The 25,833-nt window shown below is 34.9% G+C and overlaps 1 protein-coding gene across 3 annotated transcripts in view; it reads left to right on the top strand.

Moving 5' to 3' along the window:
• GPC5 (glypican 5) overlaps positions 1-25,833 on the top strand; it is a 1,126,386-nt gene that overhangs the window by 559,974 nt on the left and 540,579 nt on the right. For 2 of the 3 annotated variants that reach the window (XM_081130889.1, XM_081130890.1), the window contains exon 7: positions 9,716-9,869. In XM_081130889.1, coding sequence (XP_080987015.1) covers positions 9,716-9,869 — 154 coding nt within the window. Of the gene's footprint in view, positions 1-9,715; positions 9,870-10,771; positions 10,832-25,833 lie in introns of those variants that run through there. The other variant, XM_081130891.1, reaches the window with a different exon arrangement.

Raw genomic sequence — 25,833 nt, 5'->3', positions numbered from 1 at the left:
TGTAGCTGTCAATGTGTATATGTGATTTGTGTGTGTGTGTGTGTATGTTGGTGAATATGTGGCAATGATTTAGAAAATTATTAATAATTTAGCTTGGAAGTAAGCTAGCCATATAACAAATGCTTCTCTCTTTTTTTGTGGGGGAGTATAATTGCTATACATCATGTCCTGCATAATAAAATGTTTGGCTTTCAGAAATTTGCTCTCCACATCTACTCATTCCATTGAGCATGTTACTTGTTTGCAGCTTACTCATAGCCTCCACTTCCCTGCTCCTCGTGTTTCTCCTGCGGCAGGGTCCTTGTGCACTGCGCACTCGCAACACGTCCCTGCTTCTGCTTCTGCTCCTGCTCTGCTCAGCGATCTTCTGAGCCTTGCCAGGGAACTTAGCACAGATGTTTTTATAGAAGGCCCTGACATTATCTCAGGGGTTGTCTTAGCATAAAGGTTTTTTTCTTTACTCACAGTTCTTTTCAGGTCCTCAGAGTGATTCTACATAGATGTTTTTCAAGAGCCACTTGAGAACTGATAATATTTGGTGTGCACACTTCCTCTTTTGGTCCCACTATTTTTCTAAATTCTATTTGAGGTATAAATATGTCCCTATTTCCATTTTATTCCTGCACTAACTTGTGTTTTTGTGTGTTTTTTTAAATATATCTTTATTGATTTCAGAGAGAGGAAAGGAGAGGGAGAGAGAGATAGAAACATCAATGCTGAGAGAGTCATTGATCGGCCGCCTCCTGCACACCCCCAACTGGGGATCGAGCCCGCAAATGGAGCATGTGCCCTGACCGGGAATCGAACCGTGATCACCTGGATCCTAGGTCAACACTCAACCGCTGAGCCACGCCCGGCCGGGCCTGCACTAACTTGTTATCTTTTAGTTTTAACTCTCCTGTGAGGTCTACTTTGAAGTTTGGACTGGGAGACATTAATTATAAACTTACCTGATCGCTTTTGGTAGGACAGCTCAGAAGACAGAACTGGCCATGTTTTCAGTCGGACATGAGGATCAGGCATGGTGGCAGGGAGACATACAGAATTTTATTAGGGGAACAAGAGCAAATGATTTCTTTGCAGTATCACAGGCCAGAGAGTAAATGTAGTAAGCCTTTTCTAAGTGCAGTATTCCATTTACAAAATCACAAGACTTTTATAAATTACTAGACTGCATTGCATAAACCAAATGCCAACAGAACAGTGACCTTTCAAATGGCTGGTGCAACAGAAGCCAAGACCAGAAAGCTCCAACTTAAGCAAACGCCGACAAGAAATCCCACAGATATGATTTCCGTGCCTGGTCAAGTTAACATAATGTGACATATTGTAAAACGTATTTGGCTTTTCAGGTAGAATAATCTATAAAGGTTTAGCTGCTTTTGAAAATAAAAATCTAGAGATTTGTGGTAGGTTTTGTAGGTAAACTATTTTCTAAATTGGAAAGAGGGAGCTTGGGAAAGTTTGGTATAAGAAAAAATTGTAAAAGATGATTGTAATAGTGAGAAAGGTAAAAATAGGGTGGGTTGTGTTGGGTTGGAGATGGGAGAATTGGAGGTTTGGGGAAAGGGAAGTTACATTGCAAAACAATAATGAGAGCATGTGTATAGTTTTTTAATTGAATTTATTGAGGTGATATTAGTTAATAAAATTATATAGGTTTCAGGTGTACAGTTCTACAATACATCATCTGTATATTGTGTGTTCACCACCCCAAGTCAAGTCTCCGTCCATCACCACTATCCCCGCTTTCCCCTCTTCTACGTCCCCTTACCCCCCTTTTCCTCTGGTAATCACCCTCCTGCTGTCTGTCTATGAGGTGGGTTTTTTTCCTTAATCCCTTCACCTTTTTTACCCAGACCCTCGACCCCCTCCCCTCTGACAGCTGTCAGTCTGTTCTCTGTACCTATGAATCTGTGTTGTTTTTGTTAAAGGTCTCATTTGAGACATATTACAGAGATAGCTTAAAAACACATCATGAGAAATTTTGAATCAGAGTACTAATTTTAAAATGTTATGAGCTTCTGTTGTTTTCCTATTTCCCATATATTTCTTTACAGGTTTCAGACAAATTTATGAAAGTGCAGATTCTAATTGCTTTATAGCAACATTAAATTCATACATATGTATATATATGTATGTATATTCAGGGTGGGTCAAAAGTAGGTTTACAGTTGTTTGTTTTGAAAATAACACAATAATAAGTAATAATACAAGAATAAACTCTGTGTTTCACATTCTCACAGCTGTAAACCTACTTTTGCCCCACCCTGTGTATGAGGGATTATTTTCAGTCTATTCTTAAAATGTATTCTTTAGAGATATTTTATTAATAATGAAGTGAAATTACAGGGCTGTTTTATTCTCTATATCTTTAGTTCTCTGGTTTGAAACTTCTCTGTCAACATTTTGATTTTCACTTACATATACTCATCAATAGTGTAAAGTCATAAAAAAGCAGACTTGGCTATGCCTATGTTGGAGTAAATGACTAGAGGTACACACATGATGAGGGAGAGTTTCTAAACACCTTTCCTTCCTGCAGATCTGTGTGAGTGATTATAAGAGGATGGAGGAAATGTTTGGGAAATGTATCATTATGTACAGGATTTTGAAGCACATTTAATCACTCTCACATTTGGAGATTCTTGAATTTGATGAATATGTTTTCCTTTCACAGCAAACACGTTGTGTATGTGACCCACCTATTGCCAGGTTTTATTGGTTTGAAACGCTTTTGCAACTGTGGGATAGTGCCAGTTACTGAGAGATTAATTCACCAGCTGAAAGAAATACATTTGCCTTACAGTCATCAGATATTCTACCCACCAAACCCATTCTCCAAGATAGCATCCCCGATGAGCTTCCTACACCAATTAAGCATAAGCAGGAAGCATCAGTCATCAAACATGACTATTTTCAGCTAATTGGCTAAGGGTACAAATTGCATGGCATTGAGGAACGCCCTAAAACTTGTTGTTGGTTTTTTTCACTCTCTTCTCACTTTGTTGGCTTCTCAGTTTTATGGATGCAGTGTCTTGCACAGACACTGTAAATGAGCATAGTGCTTTCTAAAGGGCTTTCCCATGCATTATTATTCAGTAGGACAAAATGGTTTTTAATGGGCCTAAGTGATTTGCTTAAAGGCACACAATGTGTGGCTGGGACTCAAATCAAGCCCTTTATTATAAAGTAATTGTTCTATAAATGTGTAAGAATCATTGATCGACTTTCTGCACCTCACGACAGGGTTCAAGTGTTCAAAATACCATCATCTTTACCTGTGTGCAGACTCAGGCAGAGCTAAGGCAGGAAAGGGGACATTTTTCCTCCCATATGTTCTGTCCTTCCTTCAAAGACAGAATCAGCAATATAATTTCCTACTGGCTATAATGATAATAGTGAATATTTACAGTATGCTAGCAGTTTACATAATTTAACCAAAATAATCGCTCACAAAACCTTCCAAATATATATTTTCTCTCTCATTTTATAGGTGCAAAAACTGTAAGCCCAGGGAAGTAATGTTAAATTCACTTGGGGTTTTAAGTTTTAAAAAGTTGCTATCTGTTCTATATTTTATGAATATATTCAACAGCTATTCATGTATGTGAGGGAAATGAAGAGATCTTTGTTACAGGATGTGGCATGAGTGTGTCTGTTGTAATAATACAGATTTTCATGCGACATTTATAGAAATTGGTTTCATTATCATTCTATAGATATTTTGTTGGTGAATGTTCCTTTGAATGGGCACATGTGGAAACCTTTTTGTTTTATTGAAGACATGAGGGGGAGGGCTCCTTTTGGATGAAAGTGGTTCCAGAGTAGAATGTGAAATAACACTTGCCATTTGGGTGAAGCCAACAGACCTGGGGGGAAGGGGGGTGATTTGCATGCTGTATGGGTGAGATATTGGGTGAGGAGAGGACTGGAAATGACTGATCCTCCCTGAAAGAACCAGGGCGAATTTCATTACCTGATGACCCCAATTCTAAGCTAAAGTTCTCTCCATACTCTAGAAAAAAATATTTTTGCACAAGTCAATTATTTGAAAAGATTTCTACAAATTCATTTAAAAAGGTAATTGGAATGTCCCCTTTCTTCCTAGTTTATAGAAATTAGTATGGCAAACAGATATATTAGGGAAATATTTCTTAACATGATAGTTTAATGTCAAATTTTTGTTTAAACAATTTCTTAGATGTTTCCAGGTACTTAGGAATAAGATTGTTTTTGACTTATTTATTATTTAGAATTAAACAGAAAAATAATTTAGTGGGATCACAAAACTAAACCTTTAGTCTGTTTCTCCTTTTATCCAACTTCAGATTATTTCTTTTATTTTAATTCTATATTATTACATATTCATGAATGCCAAATTTAAGGTAAAGTATATACTGAGCACTTGTTAAGAACTAAAACCATGTCTTCTCATTTATAGGAATGTATATCTTTCAAAATACATAAACATTGCATAGTATGTGCTCAATAAATGTCATTGAGTGAATAATGAATCCATCTTCCAGTCAATAAGCATAAATCCAAAAGTTATTTTAGAACATATGGCCTCTGAAGATTTGAGTAAATGAGAAAAACCTTTACTAAGTTAGATATAAAGAGCATTGAAGACAGGGTAAATATAATAAATTAACTTTAAAGTTAAAATAAATCATATTTATTTATCGTAGACAATGTGGAAATCTCTATGGTCATGATGGGGAGTATAAAATGATTCAATCATGATCTTGTCTTTGAGAAACTTGCCATTATTCAGAATGTCACAGAATATGCCCCAAGAGTTAATTGTCAATGAATGGTTCACACAGATTTAAAAGATCAGAGAAATATGTATGGACTGGAACAAAAGTTATTTGAGTTTAAACTTAAAATTAGGTATAATGTGATGAGTTCAGGAAGGTATTCTGGGGGTATTCTGTGTGAAGGAAAAACAGGAATTGGAAGTGAGGAGACTATAAAACAATCATAAACAAAATTATAGACTATAAATTTGCACAGTTTCTGTGAGAAAAACATACAATGCTGTGTGGCTGAATTTGGGTGCTGGGGAGCTGTGTTGAGACATAATTTCTTTAAAAAGTATATTCTAGCCCGATCGGTGTGGCTCAGTGATTGAGTGTCCACCTATGAACCCAGAGGCCACCCGTTCGATTCCTGGTCAGGGCACATGCCCGGGTTGTGGGCTCAATCCTCAGTAGGGGGTGTGCAGGAGGCAGCCGATCTATGTTTCCTCTCATCGATGTTTCTATCTCTCTCTCCCTCTCCCTCTAAAAATCAATAAAGAAACATATTTCAAAATAAAAACTAAAAAGTATATTACACTGAACCTTGACTGCAAGCAAGCTAAATTTGACTTTTTTTTTTTTTTTAGACCTCATTTCAAAAGTATGTCAATTGATGTTGAGTGAGGGGAGGGTTAATTTGCTTATGTAAATTTGGAAAATGACAGGTGAAACACAGCTAAACAAAAATGCTTCCTGTCAAATTCCTCATGAGTTCTTTGTTCATGGATATCAGAAAGGGGCCATACTATGAATTTTTCAAGCACTTTACCACCAGACCTCTTCCTGTAACTCATCTATCTGGACTGATATTTGTCCTCCAGACACATCTTGGGAACCAGTGGTCTTTGATAGTAGAGTCACAAAGAATGTTCAGGCAGAGAGATGACATGGTGAAGTACTGATTAGGGGGAAATAATCTGGTGGTAGTAGGGGGGAGAGACTGATGTCCACTGCACTGAGTGAGTTGGGGAGATAAGTTGTGGTGGTACCTTAATAGTCAAGAAAAATGGTTCTATTTTAAATACAAAGTGGTAGAGTTCATTTTATATCCAGTTGCTGCTTAGAGATGAACTACAGAGTAACAGGGGCTGCAAATAAAGACTTGAGTGTAATTTGTATACAGATGAGAACACAATCTATCAGGATGCGTTCCCAGAAAGACACTAAAAAGAACAGAGGATTTTAAAAATTTTTATTTTATTTTATTAAAAAACAGCAGCAACAACAAAAACCCAGAGAATTTACACTGTTAATTGAAACATCTTTATTTTTGATGTGTGGAGAAAAATGAGCAAACTCAGAAGAAATCAAAATAGTCCAAAAGTCATGAGATTTTGAATAAGGATCTTACTGTGAAAATCCTATTGTTTTTGTTGATTGGAAATTTCTTGGAAATTTTTATGTTAACTTCTATTATAATTGTGAGAATGAGAATGAACATTTGTGGATGTATGATGATTGAAAAGTGAGAAAATGAGCATTGTAAGGCAGAACCTTCATTCAGAGAAGACAGAGCTATGGACCCTACTAGAGGAGGACGGGATTATTGGGATCCTGGGAGCATGGGTCAGATGAGATTGTGGATATGTATGGATAAGTTGATCATAGGAAACAATTATACCTCTTGCTCAGAGACTTGGAAAACAGTGAAAGGGATTGTGAAAAGGCAGAGAAACGGAAAGGTTGAGAACAGGGAAAATCTGATAGCTTATTTCCAAGGGCATAATCTTCTCAGTAAGGTGTTGTTTTATGGATATGTTGACATTTTGTTCTGAGGAATATGTTAGAGAATCAAAAGAGACCAGACAAAAACATTTCCCAAGAAGTATGTGGCACATTTGGAGGTTAGAGAGTGTATTCTTTTTCTGTTGCTGCACAAGTTACCATGCAGCAGCTTAAAAAACTTTCCTTTATTAACTCATAGTCCCATAGTTTAGAAGGCCAGATGGGCTCCTTGCTCAGGGGGCTCCTTGCTCAGGACTTTCAGCTTAGGGTCTCACAAGCCTGAAGTCAAGTTGCTGGCGAAGCCTGAATCAGTTGGAGGATTAGGGGGAGACCCCTCCTCTAGGCTCAGCTAGGTTGTTGGTAGAATTCAGTTGTGGGCTGAGGGCTGGATTCCTTGCTGGCTGTAAGGTGGATCACTCTCAGCTCCTAGAGGTTACTAGTACAGTTCCTGGCCACAGGACTTTTGGCAGAATCCCTCATGGGGCCTCTTACTGCATCCAAGTTTACACCTCAAGGCCAACAGCATGATCTCTAAAGTCCAATCCTCCTTCCTCCCTCCCCAAACTTCAAATACTCTGACATCTGCTGAGAGCCAGGTAAAACTTTCTGCTTTTAAAAAACTCATGTGATTACATTAGGCCCACCTATATAATCTCCCTTTGGATGAACTCAAAGTCAACTGATTAATAACCTTAATTACATTTGCAAATTTCCTTTTGCCATGTAATGTAGTGGATATGACAGTGACATAATATTCACAGTCCAAGGACTAGAGTGGGAAACTTTGGGGCCTATTTTACAATCCTGCCCACCACAAATATTTAAATTAAATTGAAATATAGTTTTGTACAGTTCTTTTTTTAAAAAATGTGAATTCATGTGTCTTAGATGTTTCTTAGATCTTCAGTGATCTAGAAATGTAGAAAACATAACAAAGTTTTTTTCAAAATAATATATTCTCAATTCTCTTTGCCAGTCATGGTAAATAAATGAATCATTGCCTGACAATTAATACATTTAATTGCTTTCAACCACAACCAATTTCTTAAAATAGTAAGTTTTGTTTTACATGCACTATCTTTCTGTTTACATTTTTTAGTTCAAACTCACTGGGTTGGGTCTTTGTGACTTGTATATTGTAGGTGTTCCCGAGCTTCCATCTTTGTTTTGCCAAGATACCAATAAAATGTAATAATAATTAGGGTAGTAAAGGGAAAACAAAGTTTAAATGGGAAAGTGTTGGAAATAATGTCAGGGGCAAAAGGGAATTACACATCACTGCAAAGTTTGGCTTTTATTGTACTTATCAGGTAATACTTATAAAAATTTTAATCTAAGTCAGGTAATTGAATTCTTTATCAAATAATTCTTTCAATTAATGTGTTGTGGGTGTTTAAGTAATATTGTAATAAAATTTACAATAAAGTAGAAAATAATAATAAAATATATTAATTTTTAATGTCCTAACACTATGCAAAGTACTATATGTATATTTTTTCTCACAATAAAAAGATGGCCTAAGCATATTGTTGTCCCTGTTTTAGATATGAGGGAACTGAGTTAGTTTTTCAGTAACTTGCATAATGTCTCATGGTAAATATATGTCAGAATCAGGATTCAAATCTAAGTATGTTGGACCTCAGAGACCAAGCCCTTTATGATTATGCTAAATAACAAGTGGTATTAAATATTATAAAATAATACCCTTCCTTTCCTTTTTTGGATTTTGAATCTGTATGTGCTTTGTTATGTATCTGTATCTCCCCTGCAGGAAGAAGAGTGCACATCAGTGCATTAAACATAGTAACTTAAGGTTGCCTAAATCCACTTGACCATGAAGGAAGCCCTCTTTTTAAATGTAATACCTAGTGATAAATTTTGGGAAATGCTGATCTATAGAAATAAATTATGAGAAGAATTTTTAAATTATTGTCAAGTTGTTCTAACATTTTATTTTTGTTAGGGAAAATACATTTTAAGGAACTGTAATATTTCAGAATTTGTAACCATTTTTTCTTTTTAATTTTGAAAGTTTATAAATTGTCAAAGTGTAGTTGCTTAGTGTAAATGTTCTTTAGGTGCTAAACATATTTGTCTTAAGTATACTGAGAATATTTCACACTTTGATTTTCAATATGAAATGCTCTTCTTGGGTTGTGTGTTTAATTATTGCCTGCTAATCAATATCCTTATATAGAAAATTTCTTAGAAGTAACAACTGTAATACTTTCATAAAGCACTCTGAAAATTTAAATGACCATTAAGTGTTCAGCAGAGGTGTATTTCATTCATAATATAGCAGTACCCTCTAGTGCTCATGCCTGGTCATGTGTTCTCCAAAACTGCCTTAGAGGGGTAACTATCATATATTGGATCATTTTACTCAGATTTCACATTAAGTAAAATGTTCTATTATTTATTATTTATAACATCAACTTTTTGAAAAGGAATTCCAGCATTTATAATATTATTCAAAAAATATTACCAGCATTCCCATGCTCCAGGGAAAATGTCTATTCCATCTATTTTGCTCATAAAAGTAAATGAAATACTTGAGAACCAAGAAGTTGGTTAAATTTCTTAACTTATTTCTAGAAATGGAAGTAGAACTTAAGTCCTTTGTTCCAAGGTTCAGTTCTGTGCTATATGAATTGGACTATGTATTTGATCCAAGAAACTTTAACTAAATCTAAAAATGAATATGTCCAAAATTCTAAATTTTTAAATCTTTTCTGAACAATAGTACCACTTTTGGTAATCTACTATTTGAGAAATTTTGGATTGTTGGTTTAAAAAAAACAGCACAATATTATCAGCCAGTATACTGAAAGCAAGTCGTGTTGTGTTGGAGTTTATCACGCTTAAACATTGTTTATTCAGAAACAAAGGATTCTCTAGGCAAACTCTCCATCAGAAAGAAGACCTGGTTTCATTTGCTTTCCAAAGCTTTAGCACAGAGATAATATTCAGATCATAGCCCTTTTGTCTGTAAGGCTTTGGTCATTGTTTATCATTATTTCAGTAGTTTTTACTCTTCTTATACACTTGATTTGGTAAAGTGGACCCACTATCAAAATAGTGGACCCACATAAGAGAATAATCCTAATTTCTACATATATTCCTGAATAGCATTCTTAGATGATTTGAATTTACTCTTAGTAAATGTTTGCTCTATTCATGTTTAGTTGCTACAGGGTAGGTCGCCCAAACCCGACAAGTGGGAGCTTCCCATGGGCAGTGGTGGTGGCGTCGACCAGGTCAGCGGGGACTGTGACGATGAGGATGGCTGTGGGGGATCAGGAAGTGGAGAAGTCAAGAGGACACTCAAAATCACAGACTGTAAGTGTATGATTCTAATACCATTCTTAAGGTTTTGTTTATTTTTAACTTATGGCTTTAAATGGGGATAACACTTTTGTATGAAAAACTAGTGAATGATCATGAGCTGTGAGAATTAAAGGTTTTAAAAATGGGATAATCCTTAGGGCATAAAAAAAACTAGTAACTAGTATGGTGGATATTAAATGTATATTGGTGAATATTGTGTAACTAGGATGGATAGCTCTACTAAATAAGTAAACGCTTCATTTTAATATTATGTCATAATATAAAAATATTTTAATAGATTTTTATTATAGTCAAATTACAAGGAAATTGGTTAAATATATGATTAGTTATGGTAAAAAACTATTTGGATTTAACTCCTGTGAATTTGGTCTTCCAAAAATGCTCACCAATCATTCACTTTGTTTTGATTGTATGGGTTGAAAAACATTTCTGGTATAGCTGGACTGGGACTGGTCAATATCACAAAAGATGGAACTAATTAAAAAAAAAAAAAATCACCAAAAGAATTTAGTTTCCTTGTGTTACCATGAAAAATGAGGAATAAAGTTTCTCTGCCCTCCATTGTTATGTGCATGCATTTGTTTACATGGACGAGACAACTAAAGTTATCAACTGAGAAGTAAGCGTGAAAGTTAATGTACCCAGAGCAGCTGACTTTCAAGTATTCATTCATCTCAGGTCATACCAAAGGCAATTACTTTATAAAGTAATCTCCTGGACCTGTGCCCTCTGTGGAGGCTGACCTGATAGTCCCCCTCTGAGTCACAATGGGCTATTTTGGACCTGTTGGACATGTCCTTTCATGGTGGGAGAATTTATGTACTTTTCAGTTATCTTGTAATTAATTTAGAACACTACTAATGTTTCAAACATCAATGCCCGATTCCTTCTAGGTCCTTATTTACAAGCCAAACATTGGTTAAAGGGATGAAAGTCAAAAGAGGTGCAAAATCAAAGAGACAGTTAATACAAAGAAATACATTTTTCTGTCAAACACAGTAATAAATTTAACATAGAAGATAAACAGATGGGATTTAGCACCCTTGGAGCAGCAACTGAACAAAGGGCCACAAAATTCCTCAATGTATTAATACAATTTCCTAGTGAAAATTAAATATCTTCTAGTCTTGTAGGAGCAGAGAGGGATATGTGTTCTTATTGTTGGTTTAAATATAGTTTATCACAGGAGAAAAAATGAAAACAGAATGGTTTTATTAGAAAAAATATTTTTACTAAGAGTTAAAATGTCCTCCACTGTGTTTTGGAGTTATGATATTTATCTTTTAGGATACTTTTGAATAACCTTTCACTTTCATGCTATCTTTAGTATTGATATGTACTGTAATTTCATTGTCATTTGAATATTAAAGCATAAAAAGTATTATAAAAATAGCTTAGGTTGTAATTTCATTCTAATATCAGTTGTGAGTGTGTGTATGTGTAGAATTAGTAAGTTTTTAGGGATTTTTTACTCCCGAAATTATTTATAAACTCAAGAACTTGTTATGTATTAATAGATAACCTTTTTTTATTTGTTTCAATGAGAAGTAGAGACAATGAAGGATATTCACCCACAAATAGTTTTCTCACAGAACCGTACTTGTCAAGGTGGCAAGAATGATTTCTTTTACTTCAAAACACTGTTTTCAATTACTACTGAAATGGGCAGATATGATACAAGTGACTCTTCATCAGAATTGGGAAGATTTAAGATATACATGGTTTTCAGCAACTCCAAGCAAACATTTAAAAAGTCCACATCTGCTATAAATGGCTTGCCTGTTACGTTTCTAAGAGTTTATAGCTGTTGCCGTTCAATTTTTAATAAGCGGTGAGGAAACCACTGTGGCTCACACTCTGAAAGAGAGAGGGGCAAGGAGAGCAGCAAAGGCTAGGTCGTATTTCTGTGTTATAAAGCACTGCAATATTTTCCCTGTGTTTGGCTAGTTTGATACACTGGTAAAGCAAGTAAACACGTAGTGTTACATGGTCTTGCTGACTTTAAAATATTGTTCTCTAGAAATCTTACCAGGCTGTCGTTTGTGTTTAGAACTTGAAATGCACCATCGTTTCTACCTTACATTGGTGATTATTCTTTGTAAAATACAATATAAGTATTTTGTTCCCTCAAAAATGAATTTATTTATTTCTATATATCATTATAAGGAATAATTGTGTCAAGTAAATTTAATGATTTTGCTCAATTTGTGCCGATGTCCAAGTTGTTAAATACTGTACTAATAACCACTTAAACTGATTTTCTATTTCTGTTTCGGTTCACATTTATGTCAGGCAACACAAGGGTTTATATACTTCGGTGTGCAACATTTCACAGCCAAAATATTTATGTTCCTTTAGATATAATTGTGTTTTCATCACCAAATGATATCAAATTAACAAATTTTTAGCTTTTTAAAACTATCTTTATTTGACTCCTACCTAAAGTCTATAATTAAATGTTAACTGTTATGTTTCTTACAAAATGCAGCCAACTATACTATGTAATGTTCCCTCTTAGGAAACTGAAAATAATTTCTCATTTCAGTAGAATGGTTTTAAAATCCCAGTGTTACAGAAATTTATATTATTTTTTAATTTATTGAACTTGGCTCATTTATATAGGTATGTATATTTCACTAGTAACCTGATTTGCAGAATTGGAATGGTTTTAAACCTTCATTTCAGCTCCCCTCTGACACCTGCTATCTTTTCAAAGTAGCTAACTGATGCGGGTTCTAAACACCTGTGGAAAAAATCCCTTTAGCCATGCTGAGCAAACCTACTGTCGCTACCATCAATACTTTTACAACTATTTGACTACTCTTCTAATATTCCCAAATTCTGATAGTTCAAAATGTTCAAAAACAAACCAGACTACTACTAAAGACAGGCTGTAACAGACTATCCAATGTGTATTTCTGAAATATTGCAGTAGCGTTGCTTGCGATTCTTATGTTATATTATAATTTAAATTGCAACAACTTTGTTTTTTAAAAACAAGTAATACGTAAACCATGATCAAATTCATCTTGATAAGGTGGTTCACAGTAATAATCTCAGGCAAAATGAATTTAATCACAAGTTGATTCAGATACCGGACTTTCAAAAATAGTATCATGATTTTAAGTCTTCAAATTGCCTGAAATAATTCATCTTTGCCTATTGTCATATTCATCATTGGTCGTACAATATTAGTTAGCTTGTTTAGCAGTTTTAAAAATAAGTTTACTTTAACTGAGAAACCTGTAAATGATAACGAAGTCTGTTAAGTGTGTGTTCATTTGACTTGTTTCCCACGGGTGTTCTCTCCAGGCCCCTGCGGAGTAGTTATGACCCGGGCCAGTAGAGACTGGTGTAGTCAGAGCACCGGCGCAGCATTCTGACCCCTAGGGCCTCCTGCATTTCCTCTTACTCGGTCTCCCAAAGTCTGTCTTTATAAGTACTGTTTACCGTTAAGTTCTTCTTATCATATGAGAAGTTCTTCCTCTTTTCTTTAATGGCTTCTCCTCATCTTCCCACATCCTAAATATTTCAAGAATCCAGGACTCAGATCTCAAACCTTTCATCATCTCTATTCTCAACTATTCCCTGTTCCACAAACTGCCTGCTGCATCATAATAGGAGAAATGATTTGGTACCTGCCGTTGATAGCACTGTCCAGCTTCAAAGCATTTCTCTATGTGTTACCTCAGGTGGTAGGCTAAGCAAAACAGAAAATGTTAAACTGAAATGAGGTTAATTTAGAAATAGGGGGATAACACATCTGATATCAAGTTACTAGATCTAGAAAAAAAAGTTGGTTGATCTTCTATAGCCTAGAATATACAGGACTTGTTTGTTCTATTGTTTATGTTGTACTTTGGATTTGTCACTTAGTAACTAACCTTAGATCAGCCTCTAACAATTGCATCTACATAATGGTACTAACAATGACCTTGGAAGAGAACAGTGTGTTCCATATGCATAGTAAAATGACCTTGGAAGAGAATAGTGCATAGTACAATGAAAATGATGCTTTGTTAGCCACTGAATAATAAAGGTTCCTGATTTACAGTTGACCCTTGGGCAATGTGCACTTGAACTATGCAGGACACTTAAAGGCAGGTTTTTTTTTTCAATAAAACATACAGTATTATAAATGTATTTATGATTTTGTCAATAATATTTTCTTTTATCTAGCTTACTTTATTATAACAATACAGTGTATAATTCATGTAGCATACAAACTATTTGTTAATTGACTTCATATTATTGGTAAGATTTCTGGCCAACAGTAGGCTATTAGTAAACTTTTTGGGAAGTCAAAAGTTGTATGTGGATTTTCAACTGGGTGGAGGTTAGTGGTCCTAACCTTTATGTTGTTCAAGGATCAACCATATTTAGTAATACAAAAGACCCCCTTATCCACATTTTGGGGGGTTCAGTTACCCTTGGTCAACCATGGTCCAAAAATATTAGATGAAAAATTCCAAAAATAATTCATATATTTTAAATCACATTCAATTTTGAGTAGCATGGTAAAATCCTGCATCATCCCATTCCATCCCATGGGGGACATGAATCATCCCTTTGTCCTGTGAATACACACTGGATATATTACCCACCCATTAGTCACTTAGTAGCCAACTTGATTAGATTGACTGTTACAGTATTGCAGTGCTTGTGTTCAAGTGTCTCTTATACTAGACTAACCCTGTATCACAGTGCCTGTTACTCACCTCACCTCATCTCATCAGGTAGGCACTGTATCAACTCACATCATCACAAGAAGGGTGAGTAGAGCTCAATAAGGTATTTTGAGAGAGAGACACCATATCAACATAACTTTTATACAGTATATTGTTATAATTGTTCTTTTATTATTATTGTTGTTAATCCCTTACTCTGCCTAATTTATAAATTAAACTTTATCATAGGTATGTATAGGAAAAAGTAGTATATATAGGATTTGGCACTAGCTCTGATTTCAGGCATCCACTGGGGTCTTCAAGTGTATCTTTTGTGGATAAGGTGGGACTACTATAAGGATTGTAGAGTGAGTGAAAATTCTTGGATTTCTCAAACTTATTTTCATCATAAATGACCTTCACTTAAAAATTTCAGGTAGGCATGGAGACTAGAAAGAACTAAAAAAATACTACAAGTGGGATTTTCTTTAGGAAATGTAATCTTTATTTTTCCCCCCAGAACTACTATAACTATGTATTTATTCATATCATATAAATTATTTTGTATTATTTTATATTGTCTAATTGATGATTTTTAAATTTTCAGTACAAATTATTTAAACAGGTAATACATGCATATAAAATTGTTTCCATTAATAGTAGTTCCAAATATATATATTAAAAGTATGTGTAGTATTTATAAAATTAAAGTTTTTTCAAATTGGATGAAAGTGTATTCAGCTTACTTTTGCTAATTGTTGACAATAGCACATTAATAAATTATCACAAATATAAGAAAAAGGTACTGAAAATAACTAAATAGCTTGTTGTGTTTACTTTATTCAGTTACACTAAAAATAAATCATCTTTATAAGGTTACTTAGGTTCGAACATTTGTGACATAGTGAAAATAATCTTGAATAATGACTGTATACTTTGATCTATACAGGGTAGGACAAAAATAGGTTTACAGTTGTTCATGTGGAAAAATGATACAATAATTAATAAATAATAATACAAGAATAACTATGTTTCAGGTACTCACAACTGTAAACCTACTTTTGACCCACCCTGTATTTTACAAGTGCCTATTACTAAAACATTATAAAACCCTGCATGATAAAATAAATAGAAAAATTCACAAAGAAACACTCCCATCTGTAGAATGTTCAAAATTTTAAGCACTTTGAAGTTGTCCTCAACTGCAGTTTTTATACTACTGATGAAAATTATACTAAATGGAAATGAAATATATGTCCCAGTTAAATACATTTCAATTAATATGTAATCACTGAATATTATCCTGATTATACATTTCCATTTTGGTCTCTAAATAATTGAGACCCATCCTGGCCTCTTGCTATTTTGTTAACAAGATTATTTAATGGAATCTGGATATCTAATGAATAATCTAAAATAATTTTTCATTCTCTTGAAAAGTCATATATAACATTCATGAATTTAAATAATAGAATTGAAATAAAAGGGTTTGTCCTTGAATGCCTAAGAAATGATTTTCATTGCTTTGACTTAGACACAGAACTGATGTCAAATCACTGAGGTGAAAAGGAAAGACTGATTAGTTAAAGCTTGAGGAGCCTCCCAGCATGCATTCCAGATCTACCACCCAATCTGCAAATCTCATAACTAAATCTGTACCACACCAGACTACATAAAGTAAAGTTATGGTCTGTTTTGTCTAGAACAGTGTTAAGTGTAACTGTGTGATCAATAGAGGAAGTAAAAAACTAAAATTTAAGAACATATCATCAGATATATTTTATGATGACTTGACTAAAGTCATGTAGGTATCAATAAACCCCAAAACAAACCATATTAATATTCAGGTCTATTTTTTACATTCTGTTGCAAATAAACAGAATGGTTACCAGAATTGCTATAGTCTCCCTCGGGATTAATTGCTAAAATGCATCATGTAGGAACAAGTTGGGCATACTTTCAGCTCTTTAATAACTTGCATACCTCTCCTGTGGAGAAGGAATATTTTCATATAGTTTATTGGCCAATTAAGTGCTCACTAACTATAAATAATTAAAATAAATAGCAGAGCATGTGATCTGGGCCCAAAGCTTCTCAAAGTCTCTTGTGTATACAAATGTATATACAAAACTCTCTCGGGGCTCTTGTTAAAAAGCTGAGTATGATACAGGAGATGTGAAATAGGACATTCCTCATGTGCTCCCAGAGTATGCTGTTGCTGCTGTTCAATGGACCATACTGTGAGGAGCAAAAACGTATGACTTTGTTTATTACAGCACTTATTTATCAGTATCTCTAAAATAAGTCTCTATGAAGCAGCATGAAGAGCTCCTATAAAACACTATCTTTGTATATTAGCATTATAAGAAAGCATCATATGCAATAGGGCATTAGGGACTATAAAACCATTAGGCTGGGGATGGTGATTTACCCTATATGATTTTTGGTATCAGTCTCAATTTGATTGTTTTTAGCCTCAACTTTACTTTATTTTTAAATGACTTTTTCTTCCTTTCTTCTTTGTTTGATATCTCTAATCTCATTTCTGAATTTTTCTATTTCTGATTTATATTACTATTTGGTGTTTTTGTTTTGTTTGTTTGTTTGTTTTTCTCAGTGCCTTTCAGCCCATTTTAAAATGGTGTTTTGAAATTGTGGTCTATATTTTGAATGCCTTTCTGGTGAGCTTTCACTGTAGAGATAGTAGCAGAATACTATATTTGTTATAACCTTATATGGGTTATATAGGAGTTGATCACAATCCTTTTCTGTTGCTTATTTTCATGTGAATTTAAATTTTTTAAATATCTAGAAGAAGGCTTGGGTCAGAGAGATTTTTCTAAATTTACTGAGTTCACAGTCCCATTGTTTTCATGTAGTGTTAAAATTAAACAGGAAAGGAAGGCTTTATTCAAAACTACTGAAATGGGTGTCAGGACTGTTGGAATGTAAGGGAGAGAGATTGGACTCAGCTCTACTGAAACAAAATGTGGGACAGTTTTAAGCACCTGGGTATGTCTGTGTTGGGGGGAGGGTAGAGGGGGGAGCTGTTGGTCAATGTGATCAGGCCGTTTGTGTTTGGTAAGGACATTTATCAAAGTGAGGCTCCTACCCTTTCACAGAAATGAGCAGATTGATGCCCTATCTTTCTTGATGCTCACATTTCAAAGGGATGGTTCTCAGGTCCTTGACAAAGACAGGTTTTGGTTGTAAAACTGATAAGAAGACAGAAGAAGATTTGCATCTCAAAGGGACAGAGAATTTTTTAACGCAAGTTTAAAAAAAAACTCACAAGTTTTCTAAAATAAATCCTCTAAGGAAAGGGAGGTCAGGGAGTTATTAGTCAAGAAGGAACCTGACTAAAGTTGAATGAAACTGAGGTGATCTTTCTTGGTTATGTGCATTTCACTGATTACTGAAGTTGGGTTTGTGTCTGGTTAAGGCAGGGCAATTAAAGCACACATACAACATACACACATATATACATACACAAATACACACACACACACACACACACACATATATATGTATATATATATATATATATATATATATATATATATATATATATATACACATAAATAGCAAAAGGGATTGACAATGCTAAGATACCAAATGTTGTTATTGAAAACAAATTCCAAGTCTCTTTCTTTTACTATTATTAATATCAGGTTTGGAATATTTGAATTAACTCTCTAAGATACAGTCAAGTACTTCTTCAATATCCTGTATAATTACTAGACATATTTCTGAAGTATCATTCTATTTCCACAACCAGCCCCAAAACCATTATTAGTTTTTATGGGCCACTAAGGAGTATAGTTTTGTATGTGAGTTGTGTTAACTATAATAGGTTGTAAGAACATTTTTAAATTTTTATTGTTTTAAAATTTATCTTTATTGTTGAAAGTATTACAGGTATCCCCCCTCCTCCCCCATCGATCCCCTCCACCCTGCATTCACTCCCACCCCCCAGGCCTTCACCACACTATTGTCTGTGTCCAAGGGTTGTGCATATATGCATATAAATTCTTGGATTAATCTCTCCCCACCCACGCCCCCACCCTTGCCTTTCCTCTGAGATTCATAAATCTGTTCCATGCTTCTATGTCTCTGGATCTATTTTGTTCCTCAGTCTATTTTGTTATTAGATTCCACATATGAGTGAGATCATGTAAAACTGAATCAGGAAGAATCAGAAAACCTGAATAGGCTAATAACAACTGATGAAATCGAAGCAGAAATAAATAAAAAAAAGTCCCAGCAAACAAAAGCCCTGTTCCAGATGGCTTCACAGGGGAACTTTCTAATTCTTTAAGTTGTAGGGTTAGGTAGTTTACTGAAATTTTTTCTTGCTTTTTGAGGAAGGCCTGTAGTGCTATGAACTTCCCTCTTAGGACTGCTTTCATTGTGCCCCATAGATTTGGGGTTGTTGTGTGTTCATTTTCATTTGTTTCCAGGAAGTTTTCAATTTCTTTCTTGATCTTATTGGTAACCCATTCATTGTTTAATAACATGTTATTTAGACTCCTTGAGTATTTTTACTGTAGTTGATTTCTAATTTCATGCCATTGTGATCTGAGATGCTTAATATAATTTCAGTCTTCTTGAACTTGTAGAGTCTGGTTTTGTGTCCTAACACATGGTCTGTCTTTGAGCATGACCCATGTGCACTTGAGAGGAATATATATTCTGCAGCTTTAGGGTGAAATTTTCTGTAAGTATCAATTAAATCCATCTGATCTAGTATGCCATTTAGAGTCACTGTTTCTGTGTTGACTTTTTGTCTGGAAGATCTATCCAGTGAAGTCAATGGGGTGTTAAAGTCCATGACTATGACTGCATTGTTGTTGATCTCTCCCTTAAAGTTATTATCGATAGGTCCTTATTTATTGCCAATTCTTTATGCCGATGTTTCTCTCTCTATTTCTTATTATTATTACAGCGGTCCCTCTAACATTTCTTGCAATGCTTCTATTTCTACTTCTAATTACAGCAGTTCCCTTAACATTTCCCTTAATGCTGGTTTGGTGGTGATTAAACTCTTTTAGCCTTTTTTTGTCTGGTAAGCTCTTTATTTCACCATCTATTTTGAACGATAGCCTTGATGGATAGAGTAGTCTTGGTTTCAGATCCATGTTTCGCATTACCTTGAATACTTCATGCCATTCCCTTCTGGCCTGTAGCGTTTCTGATGAGGAGTCAGCTGACAGCCTTATGGGAGCTCCTTTGTAGGTAACAGATTGCTTTTCCCTTGCTGCCTTTAAGATTTTCTCTTTGTCTTGAATTTTTGGCATTTAAATTATGATGTCTGGGTGTGGGCATCTTTGTATTCTTCTTGCTTGGGACTCTCTATGCCTTTGGAACTTGTGTGACTTTTTCCTTGACCAGGTTAGGAAAGTTTTCTACCATTATTTCTTCAAACAGATTTTCTAACCCTTGCTTACTTTTGACCTCTTTTGGGTCGCCTATGATGCAAATATTGTTATGTTTCATGTTGTTCCAGAGCTCCCTTAGACTGTCCTCCTCCTGTTTTTTAATTTTTTCTTTTTGGATCTCTGAGTGATTTTTTCTACCCTGTCTTCTAATTTGCTGATCCAGTCCTCAGCTTCCTCTAATCTGCTGTTTATTCCTTCCAATGTATTCTTTATTTCTGCTATGTCATTCTTAATTTTCTTCATAGTTTCCGTATCTTTTTTCATGCTGTTTAGCATCCTTACAATCAGTATTCTGAACTCTATATCTGGTAGATTGCTTATCTCCATTTCATTTAACTCATTTTTTGGAGACCTTTCTTGTTCTTTCATTTGGGGTTTGTTTTTTGGTCTCCTCATTTTGGCTGCCAATTTGGGTTTGTTTCTATGTATTAGGTAGGCCTACTAGGACTCTTAGTCTTTTTGGAAGGTCTCTGGTGCAGGCCGATGTCAGACAATGTTTGTAACTGGCCTTGAGTACCCTTTTTGGAGCTATCAACAACCCACGGCTTGAGGTCTCCTCTGCTGGGGCTTGGTGTGTTTGGACAGGACCAAGATGCACACCAAAGTCTGCTTTTCCAAGGACCAGGTCCAGAAGCTGATCAGCCAAAGACTCAAAGCATCCTGTGGTCTGCCTCAGATTTCAGGCTGATTAACATGATTCTTTTAATGAGCCTCAGGCTGTAGAAACTTCACTGGGTAGGGTGAGAGGTTTTCCAGCAAGATGGGACAATTGCTTCCCCTGAAGGCAAAAGCTGCTTGGAAGGTAAATGCCTGCCTGAGAAAGATGTCCTATGCAGTATGAGCAAATATCACAGCACAGGAATCCCAAGGGGTGCCCTCTGAGCTCTATCTCCAGATCCCACAACCCTAGATACTCCTCATACAGCTCCAGGACACTCTGCTGGAGCCCCAGGTGAGTAGCTGCACATGAAACTTTGTTTGTTGGCTCTTTAAGAGGGTACCTGCATTTTCAGCTGCCTCCCTTGCAGATAGAAGCCCAGCTGCTTTTCACAGCCAGATGTTATGTGGGCACCTTTCTCAGTTCTGGTGCTCTGGGCTGGGAAGCCCAGCCTGGGGTTTAGGCCCCAGAGTCCTCAGTGGGAACCCCCCACAGCTGAGATATCCCTCTGGACCCTCAGCTGCTGCTTGTGGGAGCCTAGCCAGCCCTCTTGTGCCTCCGCACTTCCTACCGGTCTGTATGCAGCCTCCACTTTTCCTCCTTGGTTATGAGGGTGCTCCCCAGCTCGTCCTCAGTTGCAGTTGATTATTCAGGGTGGTTTTTCTATATTTTAGTTGTAGTTCCAGTTTGGTCCCAGGAGAGTGTTAGTGTAACTTCCATTCAGTCCCCTGCCATCTTTAATCTCCGGTTGTAAGATCTTGAGGGCAAGTCAGGCAGCTCCATTTTATCTTTTCACACATCACAGCACTACTTTTGATCATGGAGTATTCAACTTCCATCAGAATTATCACTGTACTGTTACAAATGCAGATTGTAGAATTCCCAAAACACTGAGTCAACATTTCCATGGGTAGAGTCTGGAAATTTATATTTAACAAGCATAATAAATAATAATTATTCCCAAAAGTGCTTGAGAACAACTGCCTCACAGTCTTTATGACCAGAATGCCTCCAAAAAATGAGACATTTAATAAATGTGTTTTGAATTGCAAGAATAGATATAAGAATAACCACATATCTCTAATACATATCTTAATTAACATTAAAAAACATGTTTTCTAATGAATTGAAAATATTGACATCGATTTTAGTCAAGAATATTAGCCAGAAACAAAAATGAATAAGTATATTCACATTCAAAGGACCATATGTGTTAAATATAGAACATATTTAATAAGCATAGTTTTCTTCAACAACTGTCAGTATTTGTGAATTAGATAAATAACTCTCTCATATTTTCACATCATAGAGACCTGATTGGAATTTTTGTATTAGTTTAATGTGCTATTTTGAGTGAAAGTTAATAAGTCTAAGTAATTATTTGAATGCTAATTGTTAAACTGGAGTGTAAAACACTGAACTTAAGAGTGTAATTTTCTAGATTAATATGTAATGTCTCAATTTTGGAAGAGATACATAACACAAAATGTAATGCTTGGGCGTAGTTTTTGATTGATTATGGTTGACATCCTTTAATTTGCTTATAACTCTAATGTTTCATACTAAATTTTTAAAAATATAAATAATTATATTTACCAATTCAGTAATGTACAAAATCCTGGTCCTCTGGTTATAATTTTGCAAAATAATATGGATTTTGTATCAAAATATTTTTTACAGTAATTATTAATAGTTCTTACATTTATGATACAAGTATATTTGATAGAACCTTATTTTTTTCCTGAAATATAAATTATATTATGGAGCTCATATGGGAGTAATATGGCACTAATTTAATACAAATTTTGTACATCCAATTAAGTTTGAGTCACTAATGGCTTCTGTATACCCACAACCTAGATTTATCTTTGATGTTAACCCCTTACCTCTCAATCTGTTCATGCGCTGATTCATTCATTCAACAAATACTTACTTGAAACCCCTTCTGTGCTAGACACCATGCAAATTTCTGCCTCTGGTAGATAAAGATGAGTCATCAGGGAAATGCAGTGCAGTGTGAAGAATTTTATTTGTGGAAAAATAGATCTTATGGGATCAAAGGCAAAAGATACACAAATTTAGGGATTATGACAAGTTTTCTTAAAGAAATTGAAAAATAATCTGGTGCCTGAAGAAATAGTTATTAATAGGGCTAAGGATAGTAGAATAATCACTGCAGGAGTTGGAAACAGGAGCAGAAACCTGATAACTACAGAAAGCTGAGCATCTGCAGGGAACCGCATAAAATTCCAGAATGTTATAATACACAATGTAGGCTGGGGATTAGCATAAACCAACTCACGAATCACTTAACCATAGCAAGCCTTGCCAAAAATCAGTTCATTGATCGATTTACATTCTGGCAACACCTAATGGAAGTGTTAAGAATTCGTCTGGAGAGAGCTGTGACTACAGTAACCCAGACACGATATGTTGATGACATAAATGAAAATCAAATATTTTTGTGGTGATTTTTCCACCTCTTCAAGTAAACTTGTTTCACTCCCTTATCTGCTAATATTGATATGTACATAACACTAGGTACATATCAATATTATTACACTGTAGCTTACTTTGTGTTTTATTTCTTCTTAGACAATGTTTCTAAATATGGTACCTATGTCTTATCCATCTTTATATGCTTAGAATCAAATCTAGTGCATGGGCAAAGATGCTCAGAAAATCTTTGTTAAGTTAATTATCAATACATGAATGAGTAAAGGAAAGTATTTTGAAGCCATTATGGGGAATATAATAAATAAAACAACACTAGTATGAAATGGGACTAAGAAGAGCAAGAGTGATGGAACTAAATGGGAAAGTTATGACATATATGATAAAACTTAACAAGAATTACTGCTGAATATTTTATTTCCCCAACATGTAGATTGACAAGGTTACTACCATATAGTTTTTAGGGTTTAATGTATGTCAGGGTGTCTTGGTTTCTTTGAAGATAATTTGTCATCATTATACAATGTTCCATTAGTTCAGCAAAACATGTCAAAGATCAGTGAACAATGGCAATAATAGTAAGAATGAATAAAAGTATCTTATTTCACAGGTGAATTTTGCTTACAAAACTAAATATACTTTTACCATATGATATAGCAGTTATGTTCCTTGGTATTTAACTAAAAGAATTAAAAACTCATGGCTATACAAAAGCCTGCATCTAGATGCTTTTAATAGCTTTATTTATAGTTACCAAAACTTGGAAACATCCAAGATGTCTTTAGTAGATGAATAGATAAATCATGGTGCATACAGAAAATGGAATATTATTCAGTGCTAAAAAAATAAGATATTAACCTACAAAAAGACATGAAGGACCCTTAACTACATATTATAAAATGGAAGAAGCCAATATAATAAGGCTATGTTCTGTCTGATTCCAATCACTTGACATCTGGAAAAAGCAGAATTAGAGGCAATAAAAAGACCAGTGGTTGCCAGGGTTTTGGGGGAAAGGAGGGATGAATAGATTAAGCACAGAGGATTTGTAGGGCAGTGAAAATACTGTGTATGATACTTATAACGATGGAAATATGTCATTATACATTTGCCCAAACCCACAGAATGTACAATACCAAGAATGAATGTGCTCTGAATTGCACGAACGAATATGAGAATAATCTACAGATCTCTAACAGATACCTTAACATTAAAAAACAAATTTTCTAATAAATTGAAAATTCTAATGTAAACTATGGACTTTGGGTGATAATGGTGTGTTAATGTAGATTCATCAGTTGCAACAAGTGTACCCTCTGGTGGGGGATGTTGATAGTGGAGGAGGTTATGTGTGGGGGTGCAGGGCATATGGGGTTCTCTGCACTTTCTGCCCAAATTTTCTGTGAACCTAAAACTACTGTAAAATGATGTTTATTAATTCTTAAAAGGTCAGATTTGTTGTTCATAAAATGCAAATATAAAATATGAAAATGAATTTTTAAAGTTTCAATAATAATAATTCTTAATAGCTAACTGCCATTATAAAAACAACAGCTAATATTTATTCAACTATACTTAATTCCTCTATTTTGGGTATTTTCTATGTATGAATTTATTTAGTCTTAACAACACTATGTGATAGAAAGCACTGTTTTCCCTGTTTGGCATGGACACATTGAGTTCTTTGCCCAAGGTCACCTTAGTTCCAGTGAGCATGCTGCAGAGCCGGGATCAGAGCCAGGCAATAGGACTTCAGACAAGAATTACAGAATAGTCTCAGCAGATTGTGCACAGAAACTTCCTGCCGTAATTTTTAATGTTTTGAAAATCTTTTTGTGTATATGGGTGGAACTGAAAATTACAAAAGAAACTTATTTAAAGAGAAGTGTCTTTGGAAGGGGTATTTCTAAATATCAGTCTAAATACTTGAAGAAACAATTTTTAAAAGTAGTGTTAAATTATATGCTTTATATAAGCAAGGATTTATTCTGTTGAACTTTTGAGAGAAGCACAAATATGTAGAACTTTATAGCAAAGTGATAGGTTTTATAGAGGAAGTACACTGGAAAATATAAAAGGTAACATAAGTTCTAACCGTGGTTCTATCATTAATGTCAGGGGCCTTGAATAAAGCTTGTATCTTATTTGCGTACCAAGAAAAAAAAAATGGAATTTGGACATGATGCTCCCAATTTCCATTTTATCTCTCCAGTGTTATATTTCAGGAAAGGGCATATTTTAAAATAATGGTCATTACTTAGAAAATGTCTTAGGTATAATGTAATTGATGTTGTTTAAATCCCTTCTTTCTAAGCTAAAACCCATCACCTAATAACCACAGATAATCTTTCATTGTCAAACAAAGTTAGGTTTATTCATTTCTTGCATCAAGAGAGAGAATGCATGAAGAGAATTGTGAGGCAACTCAGTAAAGGGCATTACAATGGACTGTTTAGAGGTTTATGCTTGCGATGGACTCTTTGTAGGTTTGCACTACTGCCGAATGATTATAAGAAGAAACTTGAAAGGAGAACAGCTTAGTCCTAGACTGGGTGCGGGCTGAGGTGAGGGCTGTTTAACACCTGTGCATTACAATAATATCACAATAATCTTTGTTAGGAGGTGAGCAGAGTCAAGCAAAGCCAGTGAAATAATTAGTAAAAAAGCATGGATCACTTGTGTGATCTTGCCATGGCCCATGAGAAACATTGTTTTAGGTTCTGTTAGGAGCATCCCTA

This window comes from Miniopterus schreibersii (genome assembly GCF_964146895.1).
Source record: "Miniopterus schreibersii genome assembly, chromosome: 2".
Classification (NCBI taxonomy): Eukaryota; Metazoa; Chordata; class Mammalia; order Chiroptera; family Miniopteridae; genus Miniopterus; species Miniopterus schreibersii.
The sequence above is the reverse complement of the archived record's forward strand: the minus strand, read 5'-3'. Positions and strand labels throughout refer to the sequence as shown.